The sequence below is a fragment of the Chanodichthys erythropterus genome, chromosome 17, assembly GCF_024489055.1.
Source record: "Chanodichthys erythropterus isolate Z2021 chromosome 17, ASM2448905v1, whole genome shotgun sequence".
Classification (NCBI taxonomy): Eukaryota; Metazoa; Chordata; class Actinopteri; order Cypriniformes; family Xenocyprididae; genus Chanodichthys; species Chanodichthys erythropterus.
Genome location: NC_090237.1, coordinates 41,509,863 through 41,537,342, shown reverse-complemented (window position 1 = coordinate 41,537,342; position 27,480 = coordinate 41,509,863). Strand labels below are relative to the sequence as shown.

The 27,480-nt window shown below is 37.9% G+C and overlaps 1 protein-coding gene across 1 annotated transcript; it reads right to left on the bottom strand.

The window, feature by feature from the left end:
- Positions 1 to 564: 564 nt before the first annotated feature.
- On the bottom strand, positions 565 to 27,480 carry aadac (arylacetamide deacetylase). Its single transcript, XM_067365604.1, has 5 exons — positions 27,197 to 27,480; positions 19,600 to 19,828; positions 18,707 to 18,776; positions 2,987 to 3,158; positions 565 to 2,541 (listed from the first exon to the last, which is right to left on the bottom strand). The coding sequence occupies exons 1-5, from the start codon at positions 27,335 to 27,337 to the stop codon at positions 1,921 to 1,923; spliced, it is 1,233 nt and encodes a 410-aa protein (XP_067221705.1). The 5' UTR covers positions 27,338 to 27,480; the 3' UTR covers positions 565 to 1,920.

Below are 27,480 nucleotides of genomic sequence, written 5' to 3'. Positions count from 1 at the left end.
TTATTTATATATATATATTATAATTTATTTTTTGTGCAAATTTTATGAATTAAAGATCAAAAGGATAAAAAAATGCAGATTTATTTTTAGTCATCTTTGATCATATTTACCAAGGGTGCCAATAGTTTTGAGCTCAACCGTACACTTTGTGATGGCTATCCAGCAGGAAAGTCCATTGATCACCAAACTTCAGTCTCTGCACCGAAGGCATCATCATCTTTGCCAAAATGGCTTAATATTTCAAAGAATTCATGATGTCCTTCATACAGTCAAGCTTTCTACTTGCTGCAAAAGCAAAGAACCCCCATAACAAGACTGGACCACCTCCATGTTTGACCAAGGAGATGGTGTTCTTTTGCTCATAAGCTTTGCAGCTTTCCTGAAACAGGCTCTTGACCAAGAAGAACATAAAAGGCTGACTTGAATATGCTTAAATTCATATATATATATATATATATATATATATATATATATATATATATATATATATATATATATATATATATATATATATATATATATATATATATATTAGTATATGGGAGATTTGAGATTGGTCTTGATAAGGGCTCTGATGACTGGCAGCTTAAAAGTTATAGGACATTTCCTAAAGAAAGTGAAGCGCTAATAATGTTGGGAAAGGTTTCTGAAATTATAGGTAACACCTATTTCAGTAGCTTAGCTGGGTATAGGAACAAGCATACATGTAGTTGATGCTTGTTGGTTTTGTAAACTCTTCTTGTTGCATAGCATCAAATGACTGAAGTTGTTTGTAGGCGACACTTAGAACACATTCTTGTGAGATGCTATGGTGCATGGTTGCATAATTCTGATTTGTTTTAAGCATTTTCTCTCACTGCATGATTTCTCAGACTGTGTTTCTCTCTCTAATGAGGAAATGGAAAATTTTGAGTGGTGCTGAAGCCGAGTGATTACAGAACACTTTGAGTGGGCAAAGGGAAATATATGTTGCTTCACTCCACTCAGCCACACTGTTCCAGGCCAGCTTTCAGAATGTGTTGATTTGTGACACACAAAGCTTGATTATTATTATTATTTGTTTTTTGGAACTATTTTCATTGGTGGAGAAGAAATTTACAAACTATCTGGCCTTTCTGCAATTGACAAATTTAAGTACAGCATTTAAGTACAGCAGCTGATTCACCTTTCATACTTAGTGAAGCACTTTAATTTGTTTAGTGAGAGCAAAAAGAGTTGTTGATTCAAGCCATGGTGTCATGAAAATTGTCAGTTCTCAGAAGCAAATTACTTGTTCCTACTGAAGATTTTATCTTACTTTGATCTTACTTCAATCTTGTTACCGGACAGGAAAGTAATATTAAAGTCCATCACAGCTCTTTAAAGTCGATCTTCTCACCATTTTTTAAAGATAAGAATTCAAAGAACCAGGAACTTCATCAGACAGTTTACTGCATATCAAACCAAACCTGTCAAAATGTCAAGCAGTCAGTGAAAATTGTAAAAGATTTAGAGAAATAATAATAGTAATAATAATAATAATAATAATAATAAATAAAATAAAACAATATTAGTGTCATGTTAGAGTCAACTGGCAAAAGAAGATTGATCAACTAAAAATGTTAATGTGTTGAACAACTTCATTAGTAACATATACATAGTTAAGTGATAGCAATGGATACATATAACCAACACTCTTCATTTATGATTGACCTTTAAAAACAATACAGTCCAGTGTTTCTTAAGACCAGATTTGGTCATAATAGGAATGCCTGTACCATAATGGATTAATACAATCAAAAGTGTGCCCTTTTTAAGATAAAAAGTGGTGCACTGTAAACAACAGAAAAAACAAGAACAAAATAAATGTAAAAAAAAGAAATTATATAACCCAGTCAACCAAAACCAATGCATAAAGCACTGTTGCATTCTACATTAATCTTATAGATTTTGCTTAAGCCATGTTACATAGTTGTCCATCATCCTGTGCCCAATATCAAAGTCTGTGGGCCACATAGTTAACATTAGTGCACCGTGAAATCCACTGGGGTAATGTTCATGTGTGACATCAACTCCAGCATTACGCAAACGTGTGACATACATCAAACCATCATCCCGCAGTACATCATACTCGCAGGTCAACACATAGGCCTTAGGCAGTAAACGCAATGTTGTGTCCGGCACTAGCAATGGCGATGCTCGTGGATCTGCAAGCAAATGATGGGGACCAATAGAGTGCACTGGACTTTTTCCAGTGACCACAGGTGGAGCACTGTAATTGTAAGTCTGGCGATAAGAATCAGGTAAGTATGAACTCCAATTGACAAATTTAAGCAGAGCAGCTGATTCATGGTTATTATGTCTGTTTGCCATCATGGCTCTGAAAAATGATTTGTCGCTGGTGAAATACTCGCTCCAAAACCTCACCATCAGTGTGCGAGGCAGTATAGGCATGTATTGGTTCTGCTGGTAGGAGGGAGTGTTAAGATCCAAGGCTTGCAGGACAGGGTAGATTAGAGCCTGGGCCTTTAGCTGGACATGCTGTTGTGGGTCCTTCTGCAACTGAGTATACATAAATATATACATATTAAACATATCAAGTTTATACATTCCTGTGTAAAAATCCAACTCAGTGAAATAAAACAACTTCAGTTAAATGTATTAAGTTTAAAAGTAAAATCAAAGTGTTGCAAAAGTTGCAACCTGTTGTATTAAGTTAACTGTTTTTTTCAAGCAGTTCTGCTGAAGAAAGTTGCACATTTCAAAACTCTTAAAATCATTTAGAAAAGAAGTAGTTATTGTGACAAGTTAAATGAATGAAAAAAAAAAACCTAATGATGAAAAAATATATAGTGTAGGTAACATGCTACTAATTAGTATACGGCACAACATTTGCAGAATAATGAATTGATTATTGTAGATTTCATCTGTCAGAGTCCTATAAAAAGTATTATACTAAAAATTGTAAATCCTACTCTAGTCCTTCAAGTAGTTTTTTAGATCTTACCTGCTGAGTCACTGCAGCTGCAAGGTTGCCTCCTGCACTGTCTCCAGACACAGCAATCCGTTCTGGATTAATATGGTAGACCTTCAGCACCTCAACACGAAGAAAGTACTTCACCACACGATACACATCCTCAAACTGGACAGGAAAATGATAAGCTGGGGCCAGACGATACCTGCACAGAGCAAATTATGCTGGTATTGCTATTCTTAATTCTATTTTTCTGTCAGTATTCTCTCAATTCAATATCACTCAAGTAGGAGTAATGTTGTGGATAGCATGGCTATCCATAGTCACCACAAACTACACATGTTGCAGTTTTAATGTATTTTAATAAAATGTTAAAAAGTACAAAAAAGTAGCATCCCATCTGTAATAGTGTCTGAGCTTCCTGTAGTGGCAACTGAGGTCACTAAGCTTGATCTGTGTTTATTGTTGCTTTGCAAGCTCCAACAGACTTCTCACTTCTTGCAAAACAAAGCTTAGGAAATGTCTCTGTTACGTCTGGAATCTTAGTAACCTGAATCAGGAACGAGATCGGTTTCTGACGCTATGGAAACATCCCTAGGTGTGACAATGGTCTAAAGCAGCGTTTCTCAACTGGAGGGTCGCGACCCAAAAGTTGGTCGCAAGACCGTTTTGAGTGGGTCAAGGAAACAAGGTGTTTTTTTCTTTTTTTTTTTCTGAATCAAGACTTTTATTTTCAAAGTTGTGAATGAAAGTGGTTGACTCCTGTCAGACGCAGTTTAGGTAAAGAATGCCTTTGAAAAACACGTTGTCCTTATTCAGTATCTGAGGTCAGATGAGATGTTGTCAGGCTAAATGTCTGTTATTATTCTTATTTTCATAACTTGTTGCAAAATAAAAAGTCTCTCACCTAAGAAAAACACTTTCCTGTCCTGTCAGATGTTAAACTGCTCGTAACGCAACACTCTTTAATTACACATGAAAATGTGGTGGCGGGCGGGCGCTGTAAATCACTTCACTATGAAGAGCAAAATAAATAAGCATGCAACGTCGTTGTTACATTGTCAAATAGTAAGTCATGAAACTGCCAAAAATAACCAATAAATTACATTGTTTGTACTTTGTGTGTGTTAGCTAAGAAGGATTTGCATGCAGGTATGATGTTCATTCTATTCATAAGGATCAGTGTCCATATGTTTCATTAATAGTTCATGTTAGTATTGTGTATTTACTATGGTAACTGTTGTTCCTGTAACACCAAAATACCAAATAATTTGAGACCTAGCATTGGTCCTGGGAGCATTAGCAGAAGCCCAATTTGAGTCTCAGAAAAAAAAAGTTGGCTCTTAAAGTGGCTCTCGTACTAGCATTGACTTCACTCAAGAAAGTTTAGTCTAGTTTTATTTAAAGTTTGACAAGGCAGGATATTGCAGCACAAAACCCTGAAGTCTGTCAAACAAAACACACAATCGAAACAACCTCATGTACCTGGATTAAAACAAATTAAAAAACAGATAAAATGAAATATTTTTTAGAAGTCCCTCCTGAGGAACACCAGCTGGAAATCTAGCTGGAAAGTATTAGTTCAGGCAGGCCACGTAGGCATAGCTCAGCATCAGCTGACTATCAGCTGTTCAGTCTCTCCAATTAGACATCAGTAGGCTATTGCTATTTCATGTAGCTGTATGTTCTGCACTCTCTCTCTGTTTCAGATCACTGCATCAAGATAAGCCTTCCAAGCAGCCCTCGAACGTCGTCTCATTCACCATCTCTATTCATATCTTTCATTGCATTACTTGAACAGTAATTGTTTCAATGTTATGCTGAAGGTTCCGGGGGGGTTATTACAGGCCCAGATAATCTTTATTATTGTAAAGTTGAACCCCCATATGGAACCATACCACCAAACCAAATGTTGTATATTAATAACAATAAATATGTTTCATTGTCAAAGTGGTCCTAACTGAACTAAATAAGAGTTAGACACACAGGAGCCCCACTTCACCTTTTGCTCTCTGTTACTCAGATAGCTCCTTACAAAGGAGTCATATGACATTCATGTCAGCTAAAACTTGAAGCATTTTACAATGATCAATAGTGTTAAAAGCTTGAGTAAAATCAACAATAATAGCATGAATATCCAGTTTAGGGTTGCTGTTGAGTGCTTTGTGCCAGTCTTGCAAAATTTGAATCAGAGCAGTGTAAGCCGATCTGTTCGCCATAAAGCCATGTTGCGATGGTTCAATTTTAGCAACTGCATCCTCCAGAATAGCATCTCTGAAGATTCCTTCATACATTTTTTCCAAAACAGCTGAGTAAAGAAATCTGGCGGTAATCTGCTGGAAAACTGGGCTTTGCTTTTTTAGGAACAACCTTAACTATAGCCTCCTTCCATTGTTTTGGAAAAAATATTATGTTGCATGCATGAATGGAAGATATCACATAACACTGGTGCTAAATCCTCAAGAAAAGTTTTAAAAACCCAATTCACTTTGTGGAGTCTAGCCTTAACTTGTCCAATACTCAGAGGTGGTATACTCTAGTAGGACGACAGGTAACTTCTTCCTCAGACAGAGAAGTGTGACTCGCATAATCCCACAAGGAAGCAAAGTGCTTAGTCAAGATGTCACACTCATGTTGCATGATGTTATGATCCTGAGACACCACATCACTCTTATCTCCTTCCATGCCCATTAGTGCCTTCACAGACTTAAACCATTGTTTAGGCGTAGTGCCTCACAGTTCCTCCACCTCATGCTTATACTATTGTTTCTTTGTGTCCTTAATTTTTTGGCTATGATTGATTTTAAATTCCTATAACAGGTTTTATTGGCAGAACAAAATGCACACTGTCTATCTTTTATCAGATCTTTAATTTGTACAGTCACCCATGGCTTATTATTAGTGATAGAATCTTTCTTAAACAGAACTGTTTTATCCAAGATAGACCAGATAGTAAAGTGAAGGCACTAACCTTAGCCTCAGGGTCCATATCCTCATGAGTATGAGAAAAATCAGTAGTATTCATGAGAAGGCCCTGTTGCCTATTTGTTTCAGAGGTATGTTTTCTACAAAAACATTGCTTGATAGGCTTGGTAGGCCAATTTTCGGCCTTTAGCAAGATAGTCTTATGGTCAGAAGAGCCAACAGGAGGCAAATGCTCTGGTGACTCATACATGGATGAAATGTTAGTAAAGATTGGGTCTAATTGACTGGCCTTCCTTGTTGCTCCAGCAACAATCTTTTTCAGACCATGTCTGCTGCAGATGGTTTCGGACTTGTACTTCTTTTTATCAACAAGTATGATGATTGCGGCCTGCTGATGGTTGCATTTAATATTTCTAAGGCAACAATCCAGGTACTGAGTGATTAGTATGTCAGTCAAATCTGAGAGATGCTGTCAGACATACAAAGCAACTCCTCCTCCCCCACTACCCTCACAATCCAGCCAATGTACTCTGTATCCAGGAAAAATTAGCTGAATCTGAAATGTCAGCATTTAGCCAAATCTCTGATGCAGCAATAACTGCTGAGTTATAATTCACTGCTATACTATGCAGCTCATTGCATTTGTAGTGTAAAGAATGCACATTGGAAAGGAGATAACCAAGCATAGATGGCATTGATTTATGTTCTTTAGTCCTGATACAAATTAAGTTCTTAGGATGGTAGACAGTCTTTGCTCAGTCAGCTGTCTTTTTATGTCCACTCTACTACAGAAAGTAGGGAAATTTCAAACAACTGTACCTGTACCTACCTAACTAACTGCAAATGTATTTTTTTCCCTGCTTTCTTGCCCCTTGTAAATTGTAGAATCCCATTTTGCTGCAGTATGGTCTCAACTTCAGGAACCAAAAGGGAATCAATATCTTTTCAGACTTCTTAAAAAGTTACAATTTCTCATATCCAAGTAAAGCCATCACTAACAAGGAGAAAGACAGAATAAGTTACTTGTATGGTTGCAGTGGAGATTACAGTTCATCCAGCTGTAGAAAAGTAGGCCTCATTTCCTAGAATCCATCCAAAATCACCTAGAAATAATTCCATCCACATGTCCGAGTTCCCAATTTAAGCATGAAGTCACATCAATAGATGATCTGTTCATACATATCCAGACTAAGTTAACATTGTTTAAAAATTGTCTAAAAAGCTAAAAAAAATAAAGGTTGAGCAGCTCAAATTCATGCGGTTGCCCTTAAAAGAACCACTCAGTGAATGTGATAGCATCAAGTAGGAGACTTGCAGGCCAAGTACAAGCACAGACTATACATAACAGGTGCAGACTTTCTTACTCTTGTGTTGCATGAGGCAGAAGGAAGAAAGCCTGCAAGACCAGTGACTGAACAGCCATAGAAGAAACTTTTGGAACATAGTCAGGTCTAGTGTGCAGTACAGCTCTACATCACCTGGACAAAGTCTAAGCAGGAAGAGGCTATATGTCCAGGCCAGTGGCGTAAGTCCTTTCAGTTTCTGGTCTGCTTCGGTGGTCGCAATAGAGGGGACACGGACACCAAGCAGCAGTGATCTCGTATTGGATCACTGTTGCAATCTACCTCTCCTAAGATGCTGCAGAATGGGTTCGACTCTAGGGGTTAGGGCCCACTCCACTAGGGGTGTTGCATCTTCCAAAGCTCATGCTAGGGATTCATCCTTGCAAGATGTTTGTGCTGTGGCAGGATGGTCATCTCCACACACATTCATCAGGTTTTATAGTCTGGACACAGATTCAACTCCAGGGTCTCTGGTTCTTCATTGTAAAATCCAGTCTCAGCCTGCGCTCAACAACCGTCTGGGCAGAGACATGACAAGACGTGACACCATTCATTTTAACCAATAAAAAAGTGATTGCAACTTTCAGACATGACTTGATCCTTATTTTGATAGTTCATTTAAGGTGGTTTGTATGGTTATTTTAATGTTGAGAGCGCATCAATGTGCCTGAGCACAAATCTCTCAGCTCCACTTAACGCTGGGTTCTTTGGGAAGCAAGGATATATTTCCCTCACAACCAAAACACCCACTTCTTTGTTGACATTGTTGATTTTGTGGTCTAAAAACAAAATGGTAAATCTTTCTCTAGCAAGTCCTGTGCTGTCCTCCGCTGCAGACAACTTCCGTAACCCGAATGAAGCATGTTGATGGGCGTTCTCTTGCTCTGTCACTCTGTTTGATGTGTGTGCACGCTCTTCCGGAAGAAGTCCACATACAAGGAATTCCGCCTTTTATTACATAATACAGGGCCATGCTCGGGCCATGTTCTGATTGGTTAACACATAGATTAAACATAACTTTCCAATATGTCCTTCATGTCTGCACATCAATTATCATATTGCAAGAAAGTCTTTCAAGTCAGGGACAAAGTGACCTGGGAATGTCACATAACAGCATATTCATATATTATTATTATTCTATAGTCCTTAGGACCCCTCCATAGTTGTTTCATCTCCCAACTTGTTGGCGCCAGTCCCAGTCCTACAGAGAAAGAGGAAGACAGAGGAAACACACACACACACACACACACACACACATCTTGTTCGTATTAAAATATGAGTTTATACATGAGAGAGATCTACTTGACCTAAGTGACCTTAGGCACTTAGATCACCTAACAGTATGATAGTTGGTGTACGTGCAGAAAGGGACTTGTATCACTTCTAGCAGGAACATGGGAGTCAAAACAACTTAAATCATGTACACACTATTCTATATTTATTTTGAACACTCACTAATCAATCCATAAAAGAAGTATTCCCATAAATATTGATTATTCGATATGGATTAAATTAATATAATAAGGTGAGAAGATGATAAAGCATACTAGGAACACCCATTCAAAACAACAAGGGCTAATTTTCATTGCTCAACTATATAATCAGGACCGTATCAAGGCTCAAAGACTTTTTCAGGAAAAACCTCTCAGGTTACACATGCAACCATGGTTCCTTGATGAGGGGAACGAAACATTGCATCCTCTTGGGGAAATCCCTAAGCGTGAATGGTGTCTGAAACGTGTAAAACAAAAAAAGTGACTATGCCATTGGCCGACGACAGTTTGTGATGTCATTACTGGTAGAACCATAAGTATAAACAGGCACCTGTATTATACTTCATCAACTTCTTTGTCTGAAGGAGATGTAGACAGGCAGGCCCAAATCATAGCAGAGAGACGCAGTGTCTCATTCCCCTTCAAAGGGAACCATGGTTACATGCGTAACCTGAGACATTCCCTTTCAAATGGGAACTCACACTGCGTCCTCTAGAGGACACTTTGGGAAACAAACAGTGGTAGACAGTAACAAAGTATTTTTACCTCGTTCCTGTATTTAAGTATCTGTACTTTATTCTAATATTTTTACTTTAAGCAATTTTTATTTTTACGTCACTACATTCAAAAGCATAAGATACTTTTTAGTTCACTACATTTCATAAAACATATCATTAATCATTATTTTAAAATGAAGTAATCATCAGATGCTCATTTGTGCAAGAACTAATTCTTTTCCATCATCCTGTTAAATCAGTTCACAAATCGTATAAAATTAATTCATTAATTGGACTGATCAGATCGCAGCAAAAAGGTGTGCTATAGTCTCCAATAACTGCCTGCCAGAACAGAGCGTGGAGGTCCAAAGAAAAAAGTATCCCAAAATGGAGAGGGAACCCTCCACGATAGCCCCTATAGTCCGGGGATCATCTTGAGCTCTTTTCTGGGAGCAAAGGGCCTTCTTAAAGACCCCAGTTGGGAGGATCAAGCTAGACCACATTAACGATCTCCAATGCACACAAGGAAACTGCCCGCATAAAAAGACCCTGAATGGGGGAGGCTGTTTTTACTTTGCTACCTATACAAGTAAGCTGCCTACTTAGTAATCCACGTAGCAGCATTTGACCCTGAGAGTATGCTAAAGTTTGCATTCTAGGGAAACTGCCTAAAAAACCCCTACAGGGGTGGCAGTTCCCTATGGATAAATGAAGGAAACTCCTGCTTAAGGGATCCCAGCTCTGGGGGAGGCAGCTACAGCTTCATTGCCAAAAGGAAGTTGCCTGCTTATAGGATCCCATAGGGCAGGGGTCAGCAATTAAGTTTGGCATCGGGCCAAAAAAAAAAATTCACCACTAGATGGCGGGCCAGAACATAGTCAAAGGATAATTGAAATTAATTTAAAAAGAAAAGAAAATGCAACTAGAATTGCCTGTGACAGACTGTTACAGTCTCTTAACTTGTATTGAGCTGTTACTCTGTGTTAAATCCTGTAGTAGGACAGTCATTAACAAAAAGCCACATTTGTGTGGTAGTGTCTGGGTTTTACACTGGATAAATTAATAAAGTGCAGTAGTGACCTGGCAAGTGTCTTCATTCACCAACTTGCAACACAGATCGCCCTGCTAAAACACACATATGTGGGAGATGCAGAATAGATAAAAATAACTCAAAAAATAAAAGAGGACTTGAATAAGCCCATTTTCACTGTCATGTTTGAGTCATGCTCTTAACAAGTTATTTTTTATTTCCTCTTTCCATTTGTGAATAACAAATGTGTCTCATTTTAATTTAAAGTGTCTCATTTTAAACTTATTGTAATAATTATTTGAAGTAGCCTACTTTTACACTCAGAATTATTCCTTGGCATCCTCACATACTAAACTGCATTTACTTTAAATTGTTTGCACGCTGGATGTATACTATCACGTTGTGTAAAGAGTGATGTTAACATTTAAGCTAGCTAATGAGAGAAAATAGCACTATCAAAGAGTCTAAAGAGGAAAGTTGACAGCGAAAATAGGGCATACAAAGAAGAATGGAAAGACAGCTATGCATTCATCCTACCTAGTTTTTTGAATGCAAAGCCGGTGTGTCTTATCTGTAATGAAGTCGTCACTGTTTTCAAAGAATATAACATCGTGTCTACACCGGACGTGAGCAGCGCAACGCGTCAAAAGGTAAAAGAACCCCTTATAATCATATTGTCTACACTGGATGTAGCGCGGTGTGATGCGAGTCACGTGAGACAACACATTCCCAACAGTGAACGAATTTCCCGTTCTGTTTTTGACGTAGTCCAAGTGCTTTGCAACGATTGGTTTGTTGAGTTCAGAGTAGACAGCTTTTAGCAGTTGCTGCGCTGCATGAAAAAAGTCACGTCTGATGTAGGTGATAATAATTAGACGCTATCAAAATAATCTGGCTGCAGGCGTGGGCCAGATATTATTGCTGGTGGGCCAGTTTTGGCCTGTGGCCGCCTATTGCCGACCACTGCCATAGGGAGAGGGAGATACAACCTGAACTTTAGCATACTAGAAAGGAAGACCGTGACAAGGGCCTTACTTAGAACCCATAGTAGGGAGGGTGCACTTGCACTACCAGCCTCAAGGTGGGCTTCCTGGAGCTTAAGAAACCTGGAGGAAGCCCTTCAGCCCTTTCAGCCCTGAAGGTTCAGCCCTTTCCACTGACGCTTTAGAATGGCAGGGCGTGTGGTCTTAAACACGCACTCTGCCATAACATCATTGGTTCAGTTTCAGAAGCTGTGTGTTAGGCATGAAAAACCAAGTTACCATGCCCTCCCTGAAATGGTGTTGGGGGGAGGGAAGAAGGAGCGAGGAACATCAGAGGAGAGGAGATGTTATTTCCCTCTACACCGCGATTGTTCGGCAGCATGCTTACTCTAAGTAACCCTCTTCAGGTCGTCCTTCGCCTTCTTCTGATTACGCCTCCTTGTGCCCTGCACCACTGAGGGGAGGGGGAGCAAGGCCGGCTCAGGTCCCTCTGAGGTTTGAGGGACGGATCTGGGACAGCACAGTATACATTTCTTAAATGCTACAGACCACGCCCTCCCCTCTCTGAATTTTATGACCACCATCTTGACAGATTTGCAGAAAAGCAGAGGGTGATACTGACGCATCAAGGAGAAAGCAATTTTCTTTCTCACTGATGTCAGCAAGGTTGCCTCACGGATGTCTCTCCATGGCCACCATTGCCGCCATTGAGCGACCGATAGCAGCAGCGGTTTGTTTGGTGGCCCGGAGAGCAAGATCTGTGGTACGGCGCAGCTCAGCGACCGCCTCAGGGGAAAGGCCCTGGCCGTAATTCAGATCTCTTAGCAGATCTGCCTGGTAGGCTTAACCTGTAACGACGTTAGTCTTGCCATTTCAAGGTGGGGAAAGCAATATTTCAAAAACACTGTTTGGAAGTTAGTCGGACTGACACCAACAACAAACGTGTAGCCAATCAGCATTAGGGGGAATATGACGGTCGAGGAGACAGAAAGAGAAAGAGGGAGGTTTGAAGAAAGAGAGATGAGACACAATACAAAAGAGATCAAAAGAATATCACTGGAATGAAGGTTTATGACTGGGCAAGCGCTTTAGGACCCACATTAATATTAGAAAAGCTTTCCACCACTGGAGAGAGCTGAAAACAGATGCGGAGGCTGCTTTGATTCCACTCCACGTGTGAGTAGGTTTGAGTGTCTGATTGTATGGAGCTGCTGTGCTGTTGACAACTAACAATAAACTCTTGATTGTATTTACTCTTGTGAACTGTACATTCATTTTATGTGCTTCCTTGTCGTTCGTCATCCGCGCTTCATGAAAAATAAAGCACTATTTTGTTGCGCATCAGCTGTGATAAACAGACATCCACTCTTCTATTGCATGTGTAACCTTGGCCAGCTAGAGAGAGTTGTGCAGGTAAACCACTTTGCACTGACGACTGCTAGAGAATGCGGTGTGTAGCGTCGTTGTTAGTGCACTCGCCTCGCCTGCCAGCAGCGATCGGGGTTGCATATTTCCAAGTGCAATCTGGGGTGTCTTGTGCTTCCAAGGGAGATATAAGCTCTCCGTAGCGTGGGCCATAACTTCAAGCAGCTCGTCGTACATGGGGCAGGCAGGCTGAGAGGGCTCCATCAGCGTTTCATCACCCTCAGAGGCCACATCCTGCTCTTCCTGGCTTGAAGCCAAAAAAATGCTGTCTGTTAGATCGGATGAGTCTTTTAAAGAAAGTACATCCATGTCTAGCAGATCGCTCGAGTGAGCAGCAGGGGAACAAGAGATAGAAATACCTTGATCAAATTCCTCCACCAACTCAACCAGCGATTCCCATGATCTCAGTCTTCGCTGGACCTCAGCTGCAGCAGGTCCCAAACTGCAAGGTGCAGATGCCTGTCATGAATGGAGCTTTCGTCATGAATGGAGCTTCTTCATAGAGAAGCCCTCGCAATCCACGCATTCCGCTCCCTTGAGAACAGAACATGCGTGATCCTCACCAAGACAAATAACGCACAAGCCGTGTGTCTCGTCCAGTGTCAGATAACGCTGACGTGGCGGCACACACCTCCTAAATCCATGAATGGAGGAATGAGATTCTCACTGTCCCTACCTGCTATCTAGCGAAACCACATCCAAGGGAACGGGCTTGTCAGAATCAGTGGGGAAAGAAGACCCTACTGAGCTTGACTCTAGTCTGGCACCGTGAAGAAACATGAGGGGTATAGAATAAGAATAAGTGGGAGGCCCCGGAGTTCCGACCCACGGGCGCCACCAGTGAAATACCACTAGTTTTATAGTTTCCTCACTTACCCAGTGAGGCGTGGAGGTGAGCCCCCGGCGGGCTCTCAGCATCAAGCTGGGGCGGGCCTCTCCCCAAGGTCCCCCTGGCGATCCATCCCGGGGACAGTGGCAGGTGGGGAGTTTGACTGGAGTGCTACACCTGTCAAACGGTAACGCAGGTGGCCTAAGGCAAGCTCACGGAGGACCGAAACCTCCCGTGGAGCAGAAGGGCAAAAGCTTGCTTGATCTTGATTTTCAGTATGAGTACAGACCGTGAAACCGGGGCCTCGTGATCCTTCTGGCTTTTTGGGTTTTAAGTGCAATTTAAAGTTTATTTCTGGGAAGTACATAAAAAGTAGAGTAAAAGTATGCTTTCTTAAAGTTTATTTCTGAGAAGTACATAAAAAGTAGAGTAAAAGTATGCTTTCTTAAAGTTTATTTCTGAGAAGTACATAAAAAGTAGAGTAAAAGTATGCTTTCTTATTTTTAGTTTAAAAGAAGTATACTAATAGCACACTTGAATAAACTTCTTTTCATAAGGGGCTAGTGATATGTAAAGAAGATAAAATGAGGTGCACTAGACTTTTAGTCTTAAGGTTATCAAAAATTGTATTATTATTTTGCAATGTTTCTTTTGGCTTTTATGTTCAACTTTATCTCTTTCCTATGATCCACTGTGTATCACATGTCCTTGTTTTTTGCTGCTGTCCATGATACTACAGGGATTCTGGTTTAGAATAATGAAGCACTGGTATGAGCAGAGAGGGCTTACTCTCACTGCAAATTCATTGTTGATGGTTATCAGATCACTGCTATGTCATCAGCAATTTTTTTTATGTCATTCCTGCTGTGGTTGACTAAAAGGTAATATGTGTACAGTAAGAACAGCCTAGAGTCCCTATTTTTTTTTTTTTTTTTGAACAACGTATCCTCGTACTAATGTCCTTTTGTTGAAAATGCTCCAACAGAGATAGGGCTGAGGAAGTGCACTGTTCGGCTTTTTTAGCAAACTAGGGCAAGGTATAGAAAGATATAATTGATATAGATAAACCAAACAGTGAGTGCTGTCATAGGTATTAGGGCATGCAAGTTTGTTAAGGGTAATGAAAATCACGTTTTAGCATTGACCTTTCACACCTACAATTTGAAAAAGGCTCGAAAACTGAGTCTGTAAACCTGTGGTAATTATTGATGATTGGAAGAGGGGCGCAAAGGGAGAGGAAAGCATAGGGAGTGGAAGGGAGGGGGTCAAACACAACAGCCAACAAAACACAGGCCTACAGCACATTCACTATAGCAGTGTTTCCCAACCCTGTTCCTGCAGGCACTGAAACTGATCTCATGCACACTCCACATGTTCTTAATTTTTCTGCTGTTTTTCAATCTCATTTGCGATGGAATGTTTTAATTAACCATAACTACAATTTCTTTTTCCTTGTAGGATTAATGTTTATATGCTTTTGAAACCTAAATATCTCCATGGGCCAGTCAGTGTGTGTCTGAATCATATCTGAATATAACAAGGGGAAATTAAACTAGACAACTATCTAAATAAAATAGCCCCATGACATACTGATTAACCAACAAACTAATAAGCTCATGATTTGGGCAGATCTTGTTTTACCAAGTAACAGAATGGCTTGACATATGAAGAACCAATCATATTGTAAAATGATTTACCATGCTCATATCCTATATATTCTGTTGTATTATTTTTGTCTGTGGGATTTTCTGTGATTGATACAAGGTCCTCTGGCCATGAATAAAGCATATTATAGGAGTCTGATATGTTTCTGTCCTTCTGACACATCTCTGATCAATCTGTTATTGACTCTTTCCACTTCCTTTTTTTTTTTTGTATTGTTTATTTATTAAGCACTATTATAAACAACAGCCCGTTCACCAAAGTCCTGTATAATTTTATGAGCCACATATGAAAACAATCACAACCATAAAAGACACAACAATAAAGACCACAAATAACATAAAATAAATAAAACCCCTCAGGTACCATACCAAGCCAGTTATGATTACCCTGCCTCATCATATGTAAGGAAATATTCTTTTAACTTGCACTTAAAAACACTGCAAAAAAGCAGTAGCCCTTCACTGCAGAACACTCGAGATCGAAGGGGCGGAGTTGGGTAGGTTAAGGTATATGGAAAGTGGGAGGAGTTGAATCTAGAACCAGGGGGTGGAGATGGGTAGCTTTAGAGCCAGGGGGCGGATTCGGGTAGGTTTAGGGCTATGGAAAGTGGGAGGAGTTGGATCTAGATGTTCAGCAGTGAGGACCATCTCCAAAAAAGAGGTAGAGCAGTTTAGGAGCTGCTGCAGCAAATGCTCAATCTCCACTCCACTCTAGGCTACAAGATCTTATTTACTCCAATATTTCTGACAGGAATTGTAGAGTTAAATTTGTTTAAAATTTTATTTAATTAAAGGTGCAGTAATGATTTTTGAAAAATGCTATTGAACTTGAGATATGCTGTCTTTAGTTTGAATATTCTCATGTGTCATCTTTTCTTGTTTGTTCATTTGCATTATTATTATAAGCATGGACCCTCTAAACCTCCTACACCCCCCGTTTCAAGCATCGGCTCTCAAAGTTGTCTGAAAAGTGAGAAAACAAACATTTCTAATATATGTTTTTTCTTTTGGTTCCGCTTTTAGTGATCGCTATAACCCCTTAATCTTGTTACATTTGTAATATATTAGTTACTTGGACTATTGTGTTATATAGGGAGCTGTTCATGAAAACTGTTTGTTTTTTGGATGGAAGGAATGACTTTGCCGTCTAAGGAGAAAAGGAGCTACATAACAATAGGACATTTCACCTTAATTACCATAGTAATGCACATTGCTTTCACTTATTGATTCCATCATACGCCATAGTTGCTGCCTGTGCTGCATAGTGTGTACGTGATTGTGGGGGTGGAGGCATCAAGAAAGGTGTGTGATCGTTTTTGCGTTGGCGTGATTGTTTTGGTGATTTCAAATATCAACAGCGTTTACCAGAAATCGCTTACTGCACCTTTACAGTATGGAATGCTGTAGGAAGGTTAACAAAGTTAGATTCTAGAATTCATTCTAATCTCCCTCTCTTCCATAATGCAAAGCTACAAAAGCTACTGAGGTTGTTGACAGTGTTGAGGGTAACGCATTACAAGTAACTTGAATTACATAATCATATTACTTTTCCAAGTAACTAGTAAAGTAACTCATTACTTTTAAAATTTACAACAAAATATCTAACGCAAGTTATAAAACACTTTCAAATACTTTTCAAAGTAACTTTCCCCAACACTGGTTGTTGACCCATTTCTTTTTCTTCTTTTTTTTTTTTTTTCAAATTGTATAGCACTTTTAATAATACATATTGTTTCAAAAATTACAATTAAGAATTACAATTAGAAAATGCACCAGTCGCCATTTTGTGCCAGCATGTTTCTACAGTAGCCCTAAATGGACAAACTGCTCTACAGAGCATGTTTCGTCACTATGTTGTTGTTATTCTTCATCACTGGTGTTTTTATAAAACACTTCGTCACTACATTGAATATGCATGAAGAAGAAGTAGTAGTAGTCATCTGGTTTATTAGAATATATGATATATGTTTTTTGTTAGAAGTAAGAACCTAATTGCTTGACTGGCTACTCTCTGCTATCTCAGACAACGACGTCTTTGTCCTGTGTCTGTCACCGTAGCTTCTCTATGTGCTTCGAAAGGAAGGGGTGAGTGGTGGACTGAGCAATTTGTAACCTCACTGCTAGTTGCTGCTAAAATTGACACACTGCACATTTAAGCAGAAACAGTGAGCATGTAGCAATGATTACATGTTGTGATCATTTTTCTCAGACTGGAGTAACAGAGGAATCTATACTGTTACGTATTCCCGAGTATAAAAGGGCAACTGTAATACACGTCATCAACTCCTTTGTCTGAAGGAGATGTACAGGCATGCCCTAGACATGGCAGTGAGATGCAGTGTATCGTTCCCCTTTCTCAGGGAACCAGGGTTACATACTTAACCTAGAAGTTCCCTTTTTGAAGTGAACCTTCGAAATGGGGAACCAATACTCACTACACCAATACTCACTGCTGAGGGAATGCCTGCCAGGAGCATGACAGGACAGGAAAGTTTGTTTTTCTGAGGTGAGAGACTTTTTATTTTGTAACAAGAAAATAACATTGAATAATGACACTGACATATCCTGACAACGTCTCATCTCACCGCACATACTGAAACAGGCAACATGTTTTTCTCAGGAACTCTTTACTTAAATTGCATCTGACAGAAGATTCAACAGCTTTCATACACGACTTTCAAAATAAAAGTCTCACATCAGAAAAACACAGAATTACGTTTGTTGTTGTTTCCTGCTCCACCGATATAGACTGTATAGCGGTGCCACTCCCTAAGCCAATATCTTCCTATAGCAGAAGAAGATACCCAAGCTTCTATGGTCTATAACAAGGGAAGTCCCAGCCTTTACAATCTCCCTCCCTCGGAAGTGAGAACAGACTTTCGGGCATGTCCAACATGCTGAGAACTGTCTGCCAAGGGTTTCATAAAGGGGGCAAACATATGATTCTGATGTCTTTTGCTGAAAAGCATAAGTATAACAAATAAAATGCATGGGAAATATAACAGTGATCCGATGGCAGTAGTTCTCCAGTCAAAAGCTGTTTACTGATAGCAGTTCTCTCTCGAGTTAAGAGTCAGTTAATGGTTTGAACAGTTCTCGAGTCACCAGTACACTGAACTGAGGAAACAGTTAATACTCGGACATGTCCGTGAAGAACCAATGAGCTGCTGATAAGAGCATGCGGGAACGAGCAGCTGACTTGAATGAGGGATAGTTTATGTAAAAAGGTGAGCCGATTAATACTTGTTTATTCACTATATTAGACATGTAAAATATCAAAGTTTCCATTTAATAATAGAATTGTGTATATGTGACATCATTGCATGATTATGTAAACAAACTGGTGATTTTTTTTTTTTTTTAACCAATTCATTAAAATTAACTGTCCAACTGCCCATTCAGATACAAATTCAGATAAAGCTACTAACAGGACCTGTTTAAACTGGGGAAAAAAATGGAGGGAATTCTATAACAAATTATTACTATTTTATTACAAATCGGGTTAGAGATGATATTTGAGTTGACTATTTAATGGCTGTGTAATAAACAACATCCGATACTTACTCGACAGATACAATAACTGCGTTGAGTTCTGTAACCATGTGTCTGGCTAGGAGATCATATGGGCCCATACCTAAGGTGAGAAAGAAAAAAATAAATTTGACTTTTATTTAATTGAGCCTCTAAAGATGAAACAGTAACAAGGAATTAAAGCAAATTCTGGCTGAAAACATTTTTCAACTAGGTCGTATTTATTTATCCATTACTTTATTTTAATATGCAAGACCAATAGCATTTTAGAAGGTGTTTTAGAACAGCTTCTCTACATGTTGTGTAATTTCAAAGCAGTTTTCAAACTGATATTTTTTAGTTATACAAATAGTCAACAATTACAAAATTGCATTACAAAAGCAAGACTTTGCATTAGTTACCTTAGCAGCATGAAAAGCAAAAGTCATTCAAACTAAACTGTATACAGAAGAGAAAAAACAAACATTCCCATCACTGTAGCAGATTTCAGGTCAGCACGAGTTCTGCACCGTCAGAAAAACTGTTCTAATCACTGAAGTGGTCTACTGCACAATGAATCACTTACATCATACCATACTTTGTTGATTATTATAATAGAATTTGCAAGAGTGCAGAATTCAGTCAGTGAGTGTGCTCTGAAACAAACTCTGACATTTTGAGCATACCATCTTTGATGCAACACTTCATTTATTTTCGCATTCCACTTCAATCTCGACAGTCGTATCATTTTTCGCATCTTGAATTTAGGGGGCATTTTTGTTCATTTTGTTGGAATTTTTGTTCTGAGCTCCCATTGATTTCTGACCCTGATCATAAATTAAATGACATTCCAGTGGGCAGTTTGAATAGAAATATATTTACTTTATTATTAGGATACGAAAGCTAGAATATTCCATTATACTGAGTGTGTGGTTAATGGGACTCACGGGAGCTGCCAAGACACCATCCTCCTCCATGCAGGTAAATGATGGCTCTTCTCAGCTCTCCTGTTTCTTCTTGCTGGGTAGGCTGATACACAATCACCTCTACCCCATCAAAAACTTCATCTGCCACTTGCACCCTCTCATCTGACACAGGTACAACTCGCTCTGCAAAGGTGATGAACATCATAACTCTCCAAAAGTCCAAAAGTCCCACCTGCTCACTAAGTTCTGCCTGTGAAGAGGGAAAAATACAAATCAATTGGAATGGTTTGGGTTATTTTGTGCTCAGGCTTCCACAAAAGAGCTTGCCACATGATGCATGGCTGTATTTTCTCACAAAGGTTATGAACAAGTCAGACGCATGGATGATCAGCTGAGATCATCTCACTAATAGCCAGAACACCCTAAACTTTTGCTTCAATGCACAACAGCCCTTTGTTAAGCCACTTAATGTTAAATGATGTTACTCCAGCATGTTCGCATTAGCCTTCGTCGCACAATTGTCATGCCAACTTAAAATCTCTTTAAGTAATAGCATTTGATATTTTGCAGGTTAGTATTATAAAGCATGTTTGGACTCTAATGGACGTGGATCATCCTAAATCACCTACAGTGTTGAATGAAATAACTTCTGAAACAAGAAATAATTTAGGGCGCAACTTGATTGGGAATTGATGGAATCCTTATTTGCTAAATGCCCGTCATCAGAGAAGAGATAAGTCAAGTGACCTTTATTTATATAGCGCTTTTTACAATGCATATTGTTTTAAAGCAGCTTTACAAAAATGCTGTGCAGCTTTAATGTGGCTGCACAGCAGTTCTAGAAGAAAATGGTGTCACTGTCCAGCTTAAGTAAGTTCAGTATTGATTCATTCCTTTGTAAAAATCAATAATTATTCATTTAGTTAATTTATCTAAACTGTGATGTCATCATCCAGCTCAGTTCAATTCACATACAATGGTGTCAATGCAGGCAGATCAAAAACATTGCTGAATATCAAGTGTCCCCAAATAAGCAAGCCAAAAGGCGACAGCGGCAAGGAATCCAAACTCCATCAGGTGACAAAATGGAGAAAAATCCTGACACAATCTAGCTGACATTTCTGTTTAAAGATTAAATCAAACATGCATGGATAAATCATTAATCATAAACACTTCAATATTCCAAAAAATTACTATTATTCTACCAATGAGACTAAAATTTCTAACTCCACCTAGCAAAGGTGTAAAAGACTCATTGCTTGAGTAATTTTACTTGGTTACTATAATTGCATATTATTTGGAGAGATTTGTACTTTACTCTAGTGCAGTTTATACTGAATCTGTATTTTATTTAATTACATTTTTGAAGGAAAAAAAATGTTCTTTTTACCTAATACATATTCATACTTACGTATTTATACTGAAATTTTTTAATACTTAAAAATGTTATTAAATGTTAACTAAACCTCAGAAACAATTAGCATTTAAATTAATATTATAAAATGTTAAATTCTTTGTTAATATTTATTCACTCTCAGGAGTTTCTCGTATAATGCAAATGAAGAGAGATGCGTGACGCAGAACGAACGGAGATAACACTTTTAATGAACACTGAGAACGAATGCATAACTTTAACACAAGACAATGAATAATGAAGTATACTTCACATGACTTTTTTGAGCAATTTCTCACCACAAGTTACAACAGATATAAACATCTTTATTTTCTTTCATTCTAGAGTTGTACAAATGAGGGTACTTTCTAATCTCTTCACACAATCTCTCATAAATGTCGGCCTCCATTGTCACTGTAGCTCGCATGTGTTACGGTCTGTTCTGTTTATGCAGTTTTTCTTTGACTACCTTGTGAATCAACACCCCCAGTGCATGGCTGCCACCTTGTGGATAAACTAATTACTGCAAAAATTAAAACAGAGATGAGTAGAGAAGTTTAGATAAAGGGGTTTGAGTGATTAATTATCAGTATCTAACCTGACGAAAATAAATTTATTCAATGTTATCCACATTATATTAAATCTGCAACAGCATTGTGCTTTTTTTTTACTTTTATAAAGATATGATTGGTCATTAACTTTAAAATGCATCATTTTGCAAACACATGAAGAGAGTCTTCAAGACCCATGACTGGTAGATCCACGTGTGACTACATTTCTCTCCGATAAGGTAGGAAATTAAATTGAATGTGGAGGATTATAACTGTGACAAGATGATTGACAGGGCAGTTTAAACAGTGACAGGTTGCATGTAACTAAGCAACAGAGCAGTCCATTAAAGACGCAATTATGACAGAGAAGAATGTACAAAAACAGTACAAACTTTTAGAGCATAGTGTAAGTAGGTGAAATTAAAAAAGTCAAATAAATGTATCAGGGTGAAGGAAATACAAATCCATGCCCTTACAGTAGAGGGCGCAACACAAAAGTACCTTGCAGCTGCAATACCATTTTGGATTGCAGAAGAATAGGATGCAGGAAAAGCAAGTTGAGCACTCTTACTTCAGCAATAAAAAAATTATGAATTAAAAATTGAACAGACCTGACATTTAATTAAAGGCAATAGGCATATTTGCTTATTATTATGCTTGAAGCAAAGACATTGTTTAATAAAGTGAAATTAAAGTACATTTTATTTCTTTAGCATTTAATTATAGCAGACTTGTCTTTTTATTCATTTTGAGGAATACTGAATCTGTTTTTGTGGGAGTAAAGTGAGATGAGTAAAGACTATAGTAGAAGATATCAAGTCATATCACGTCTACTGAGAGACCTTCATCTGATCAATTTTTGAAGACAGCATAGATGTATCCTTCACTGCCTTTGATGTCCCACAATCCTGTGTGTTGAATTCCCTGACAGTTGAGCTAAAAAATAAGGATGCCATCTGAAAGTTACAGTTGGTGGTTAGTTTAGTTTGTGTATAAATGTATGTCTTTGAACAACTTTGTATTAGTAAATAGTATTGCAGTAGTATTGTGGCAAATATTTGCTCAGTTAATGATCTCTCTATTTTGTTGTAGATCATTAGACCATCATACTGCCTCAGAAGCCTTTCAGAAATCGGTTTCGATAGGTACCTTTGTGCGCAAACGCTGTCTGCTAAGTCATTGCCTTATAGGGCAGCGGGGAAACAAGTCAGCTGCCTAAGTTTTCGGACACAGACTATGCATTCTGGAGTTCTTATTTTTTCCTGTTGCGCTGATTGTCATGACAACAGCAAAGTTTATGGCAGCCAAGCTTAAGGGCAGAATATACCCACCACTGTAGCATTCTCTCATGCTCTTTTTCTGGATTATTTATGCTGTTTTTAAAATATAAATTGCATGATGAGTTGAAAAAAACAAGCTCTGTTTACTTATTTACGAAATGCACTGGAACTACAAAGATCTCACATGCTTGAGCTCTAGAACTACAATACCCATGATGCATTAAATTCCTTCAGGGAAGTTTATTACTAGTTGGGAAGTCTAAAGGTGTGTTCACGCCATATCGTAATTACTGTATGAGATTCTGTCTCGTAAAAAGCATTCACCACTGTAGATTCATTTAGGCATTGATCGTGGTGCCACAGAAACGCATAATTCCCAGTATGAGGTTATGAACAGCTCCGAGTATAATGTCACGTATTGTCATCTCAAGATTACGGTAATTACGCGGTGACGTGAATGCAGCATAAATCATAACATGAGGTGAAGCCAAATCATTTTGGGTAGATCAAGATGGCCTTAATACACCAAGGATTTTTATTTTTTTACATTTTTTACTACGTCTGCAAAATTATGAATTATCAAGTGTGTTTTTGCTTTTTATTGAATTCATGAATTCATTTTATTGAATGATGTAAACTGAATCTATATACAGTACAATTATATTATAACTGTACAATACTATTGTATTTTATACATGCAAATTAGCTAGTTTTATTGTAAATGAAAAAAAAAAAATCTGAACAAATTTACCATCAACTACAGAAGTTGGATTCGTTAACTATGACCACCGTGTTTTCTCACTGACACGCTTACAACTCAAAAAAGTGAACTTAAAAAATCCTGAATTCGTAATTACAAAATATTCATGTGCATTCAACTCAAAAAAATGATTTATCCGACATGACTAAGCAATGTGCTCAAACATGTTAGCATCATATTAAAACAAACTAGCAACGTGTTCACAACGTGTAAAAACAGGCCAGCAACATGAAGTGTGCCACAACATATTACTGTCATGCTAACAACATAGTAAAACTAGCTAGGAACATGCTATCAGTGTGTTAAAACAGTGTTCCTCAACTCCCATCCTGGGGACCCACTGCTGTGCACAGTAATGTATGTCTCCTTTATCTGACACACTCAGTTCGGTTCATGAAACTCTTTCCTAATGAACTGATGATCTGAATCTGAATGTTAAATAAAAAAGTTGAGATCCACTGTGTTAAAACATGCCAGAAACATTCTCACAACATGCAAAACAACATGTTAGAAACATGGCAGCAATATGCTAACACATGCTAGTGACATGATAGCAATCTAACAACATCAAAATTTGCCATGAAAACCTTTTTAATCTAGTTACTGATAATGTGTTACTCATAATCAGGCTACAGAGATGTGCAGGGGAGATTGGAGAGTAACACCAGATGAGTTACTGCAATTGTGAGGGTAACTGATGCATATCAATTCACATACTATCCATCCTAAACATGACCCACCATTGATGTTTTATGCTGTGTGCTGTGTCTGTATATATATATATATATATATATATATATATATATATATATATATATATATATATATATATATATATATACAGTTTACAACATCGAGAGAGAAAGAGAGATCAAATGCATTACTATATTCGAGTTCTTTGGGTATTTTTCTTTATACGTCATCTCCTTTATTTCTATAATTTGATCTTTTTGACAAGAAACCCCCAAGTGTCTGCAACTTTTGTATACTGATATGTCCATGGCTGGTCTGTGTTCAAACAGTTTTGTGACATTTTTCATGACAATGTGTGTATTTTTTTTTTTTTTTTTTTTTTTTTCCATTGACAGAAATGAAGAAAACTGTACTATTTCCAGCAGTGGTGCCTTGAACAGTTAAGAAGGGTATGCAGGACAGAAAATAAAGAAAAATAAAGAAAACAGTAAAATTATTTATTGTAATGCATTTGCACAATTTGCAAATAATATTTTGATTTTAAAATATGCACACATTCACTCTTAATGCCTAATATGCCAAAAATGGCTCAGTTTCTTTTCTCATCCCATTAAATTATGAATTGCATGAATCACGTAAATAATATTTTAAATTCAAAATCACAAAATTTGACAAAGAAAATTAGTTTTTCACCAGTAGTTTGTATCACTGGATTACAGTTTCATATTTCAACCGTATAATAGTTGTCAGATGTTAAATGTTTACTGTGTATCCTTTTTCTTACATCACACTGCTTTACCCTTAAAATTGCTGGAATTCGCACTTGGCTTCTGTACAACAAAAAGCGCTGCCTTCTTTGATTTGATTGGTCTTCTCAATCATTTTGACATTGACAAATGCTCTGAGACCACTAAGACTATACTAATCCTAATAACATACATATGCAAAGCAGCAGAGCAAGAATATCAAATACTGGGGACGTGCCCCATCAATATCTATAGATTAATACAAAGAGTATACAGGCGGCACACAACCATATCATTCATTTACTTTTAAAATCTCCCTTCAAAAAAAAAAAAAAGAAAAAAAAAAGTACAATCATGGAGCATGAGACCGATTTAGATAAAGGGATTTGTGTGATTAACAATTAATATCTAACCTGATTTTATTCATCTGCAGCAACGTTGTAAACTTAATAGAAAGTTAAATGTTAAAACTATTTACAAATACAAAGTTGTTCAAAGACACACATTTATACAAACTTTCAGATGCCGTCTTTATTTTTTAGCTCAACTGTCAGGGAATTCAACACACAGGATTGTGGGACATCAAAGGCAGTGAAGATACATCTATGCTGCCTTAAATAAATGATCAGATGAAGGTCTCTCAGTTATCTGCATAAAAGACGTAGATTAAATGAACTGAAATATGGAGTGTGGAATTATTAGTTTCCTAGTTAAAAATTGGACATGAACGCTCTCAGGTTGTATTTAACTCTGGGAAGCTCGGGGGTCATTTTGATACCTGTGTTCCCGAGTTGGGCATGCCATAAACTTTAAACATGGAGGAGGGGAGAACGATTGCTTCTGTGACTGATATTCTTCATTAGTTTTTTTTTTTTTTTTCTGTTTTTTCACAACTACACTGCCTTGTCTTGTTGTTAAAGTAGTGCATATTTACAAATATGAATAGGCCTACTCATTTGAAGCATACTGTATGTTTTAAACACAGCACAAATAGCCTGTATTTGCTGAGCAATTTAGCGCGGTGAATGTTTTATGCTAATCATTTTGGCTTTAATAAAATTTTCCCAATAAACAATTTTTTTTTTTTTTTTTTTTTTTTTCATGATTCCTGTTCTTTCCAACAACAAATCACTTGAATGTGACAAACTTGTAATCATAAAAAGTAGAAAACTTCTGATCTGCATGTGAAGACAGCATATGAGGACGCTAACTGTGACAAGATGACAAGATGACAGGATCAACAAAGCTATGCGAAGAAAAAAGATAGAATTATGATGTGAGAATGTATTTTGGGGGGCACAGTACAAGTACGCAAATTGGGATGCAGCATAGCACACATACAAATACAGTCTGTGAAGTTGTTGTCCATATTTTATTTGTTTGTACAGTATTATTAGTAATGTATTAATAATGTAAACATTTCCTATTTGTTTACTTTTTTAAATGAAATGTTTAGAATGAAAAGTGGAGTCAGGGTGATGGGGAATACTTTTAAAAAATCATGAATTTTCAGTACATTTCATTAACAAGATGAATGTCACTTCAAAAATGTAAACTGATGTCCATATTTTTATTAGTGTTCCACCTCACCAACTGCTACAACTCAACCAGCAGTTGTAACAACAGTGACATTAATTTACACAGTTAATAAGATAGATTTCAAAACACTGTCATTTGTAACTGACAAACTGAGCCAGGGGAAAGAGAAACAACACCACCACAGAGTTAGGTGTTTAAGCAAATCATGTTGTAACACTTAAAGGTGGATTTCACACATGCATTTATAATTGGCATTTGCTGCTACAATTTCCTTCTATTATTAGCCACAAAGCTTACTATATAAGCTATAATGGTCGGATTAAGAATTGACATAATCTGTAAACTGTAAATCTGCCTCACTCTATTTACACACAGCCCTGATCAGCCACTGGTGTGGTGTCATGCCAAACACGCTTCTGAAATCCAAATAAATAATCAAATGCGTAACTGACCCAACAAATGCGTTACAACTGCGAATAGTTGCGTAATAACACTCTCTGATCAACCCTGCCCAAAATAATAACACGATACGAGATATATGGCAGTGACGTTGCAAATCATGATAATATACATGCGTCTAAACTGGCATTAAAATGATGGCTGTCAATATTTCAGGCAGCTCAATCCATGTAAAATACGAATGCAAGCAAACTTACCAACTGGCTTAAACTTTTGAAGAAGGAGTCAGTGAGCATTAATTTCCATCTTTCTTCTATGTTATTCGGGATTGGTGAATAAACGTAATAAGCAGTTAACGCGCCGAGTAACACCAGCACAAACACTCCTTTAGACCTCATTTTTAGATCTGGCTTTGGATCTCGCCTGTGTCTTCTGTTTATATAAAGTCTTCGACAAACTGAAACCTCCGTCAGCTGCGTTTATTAGTCATTGAGTTCTCTCTGTGTTAAAGTGTAATCCTGGATTAATTTTGGACTGGAGC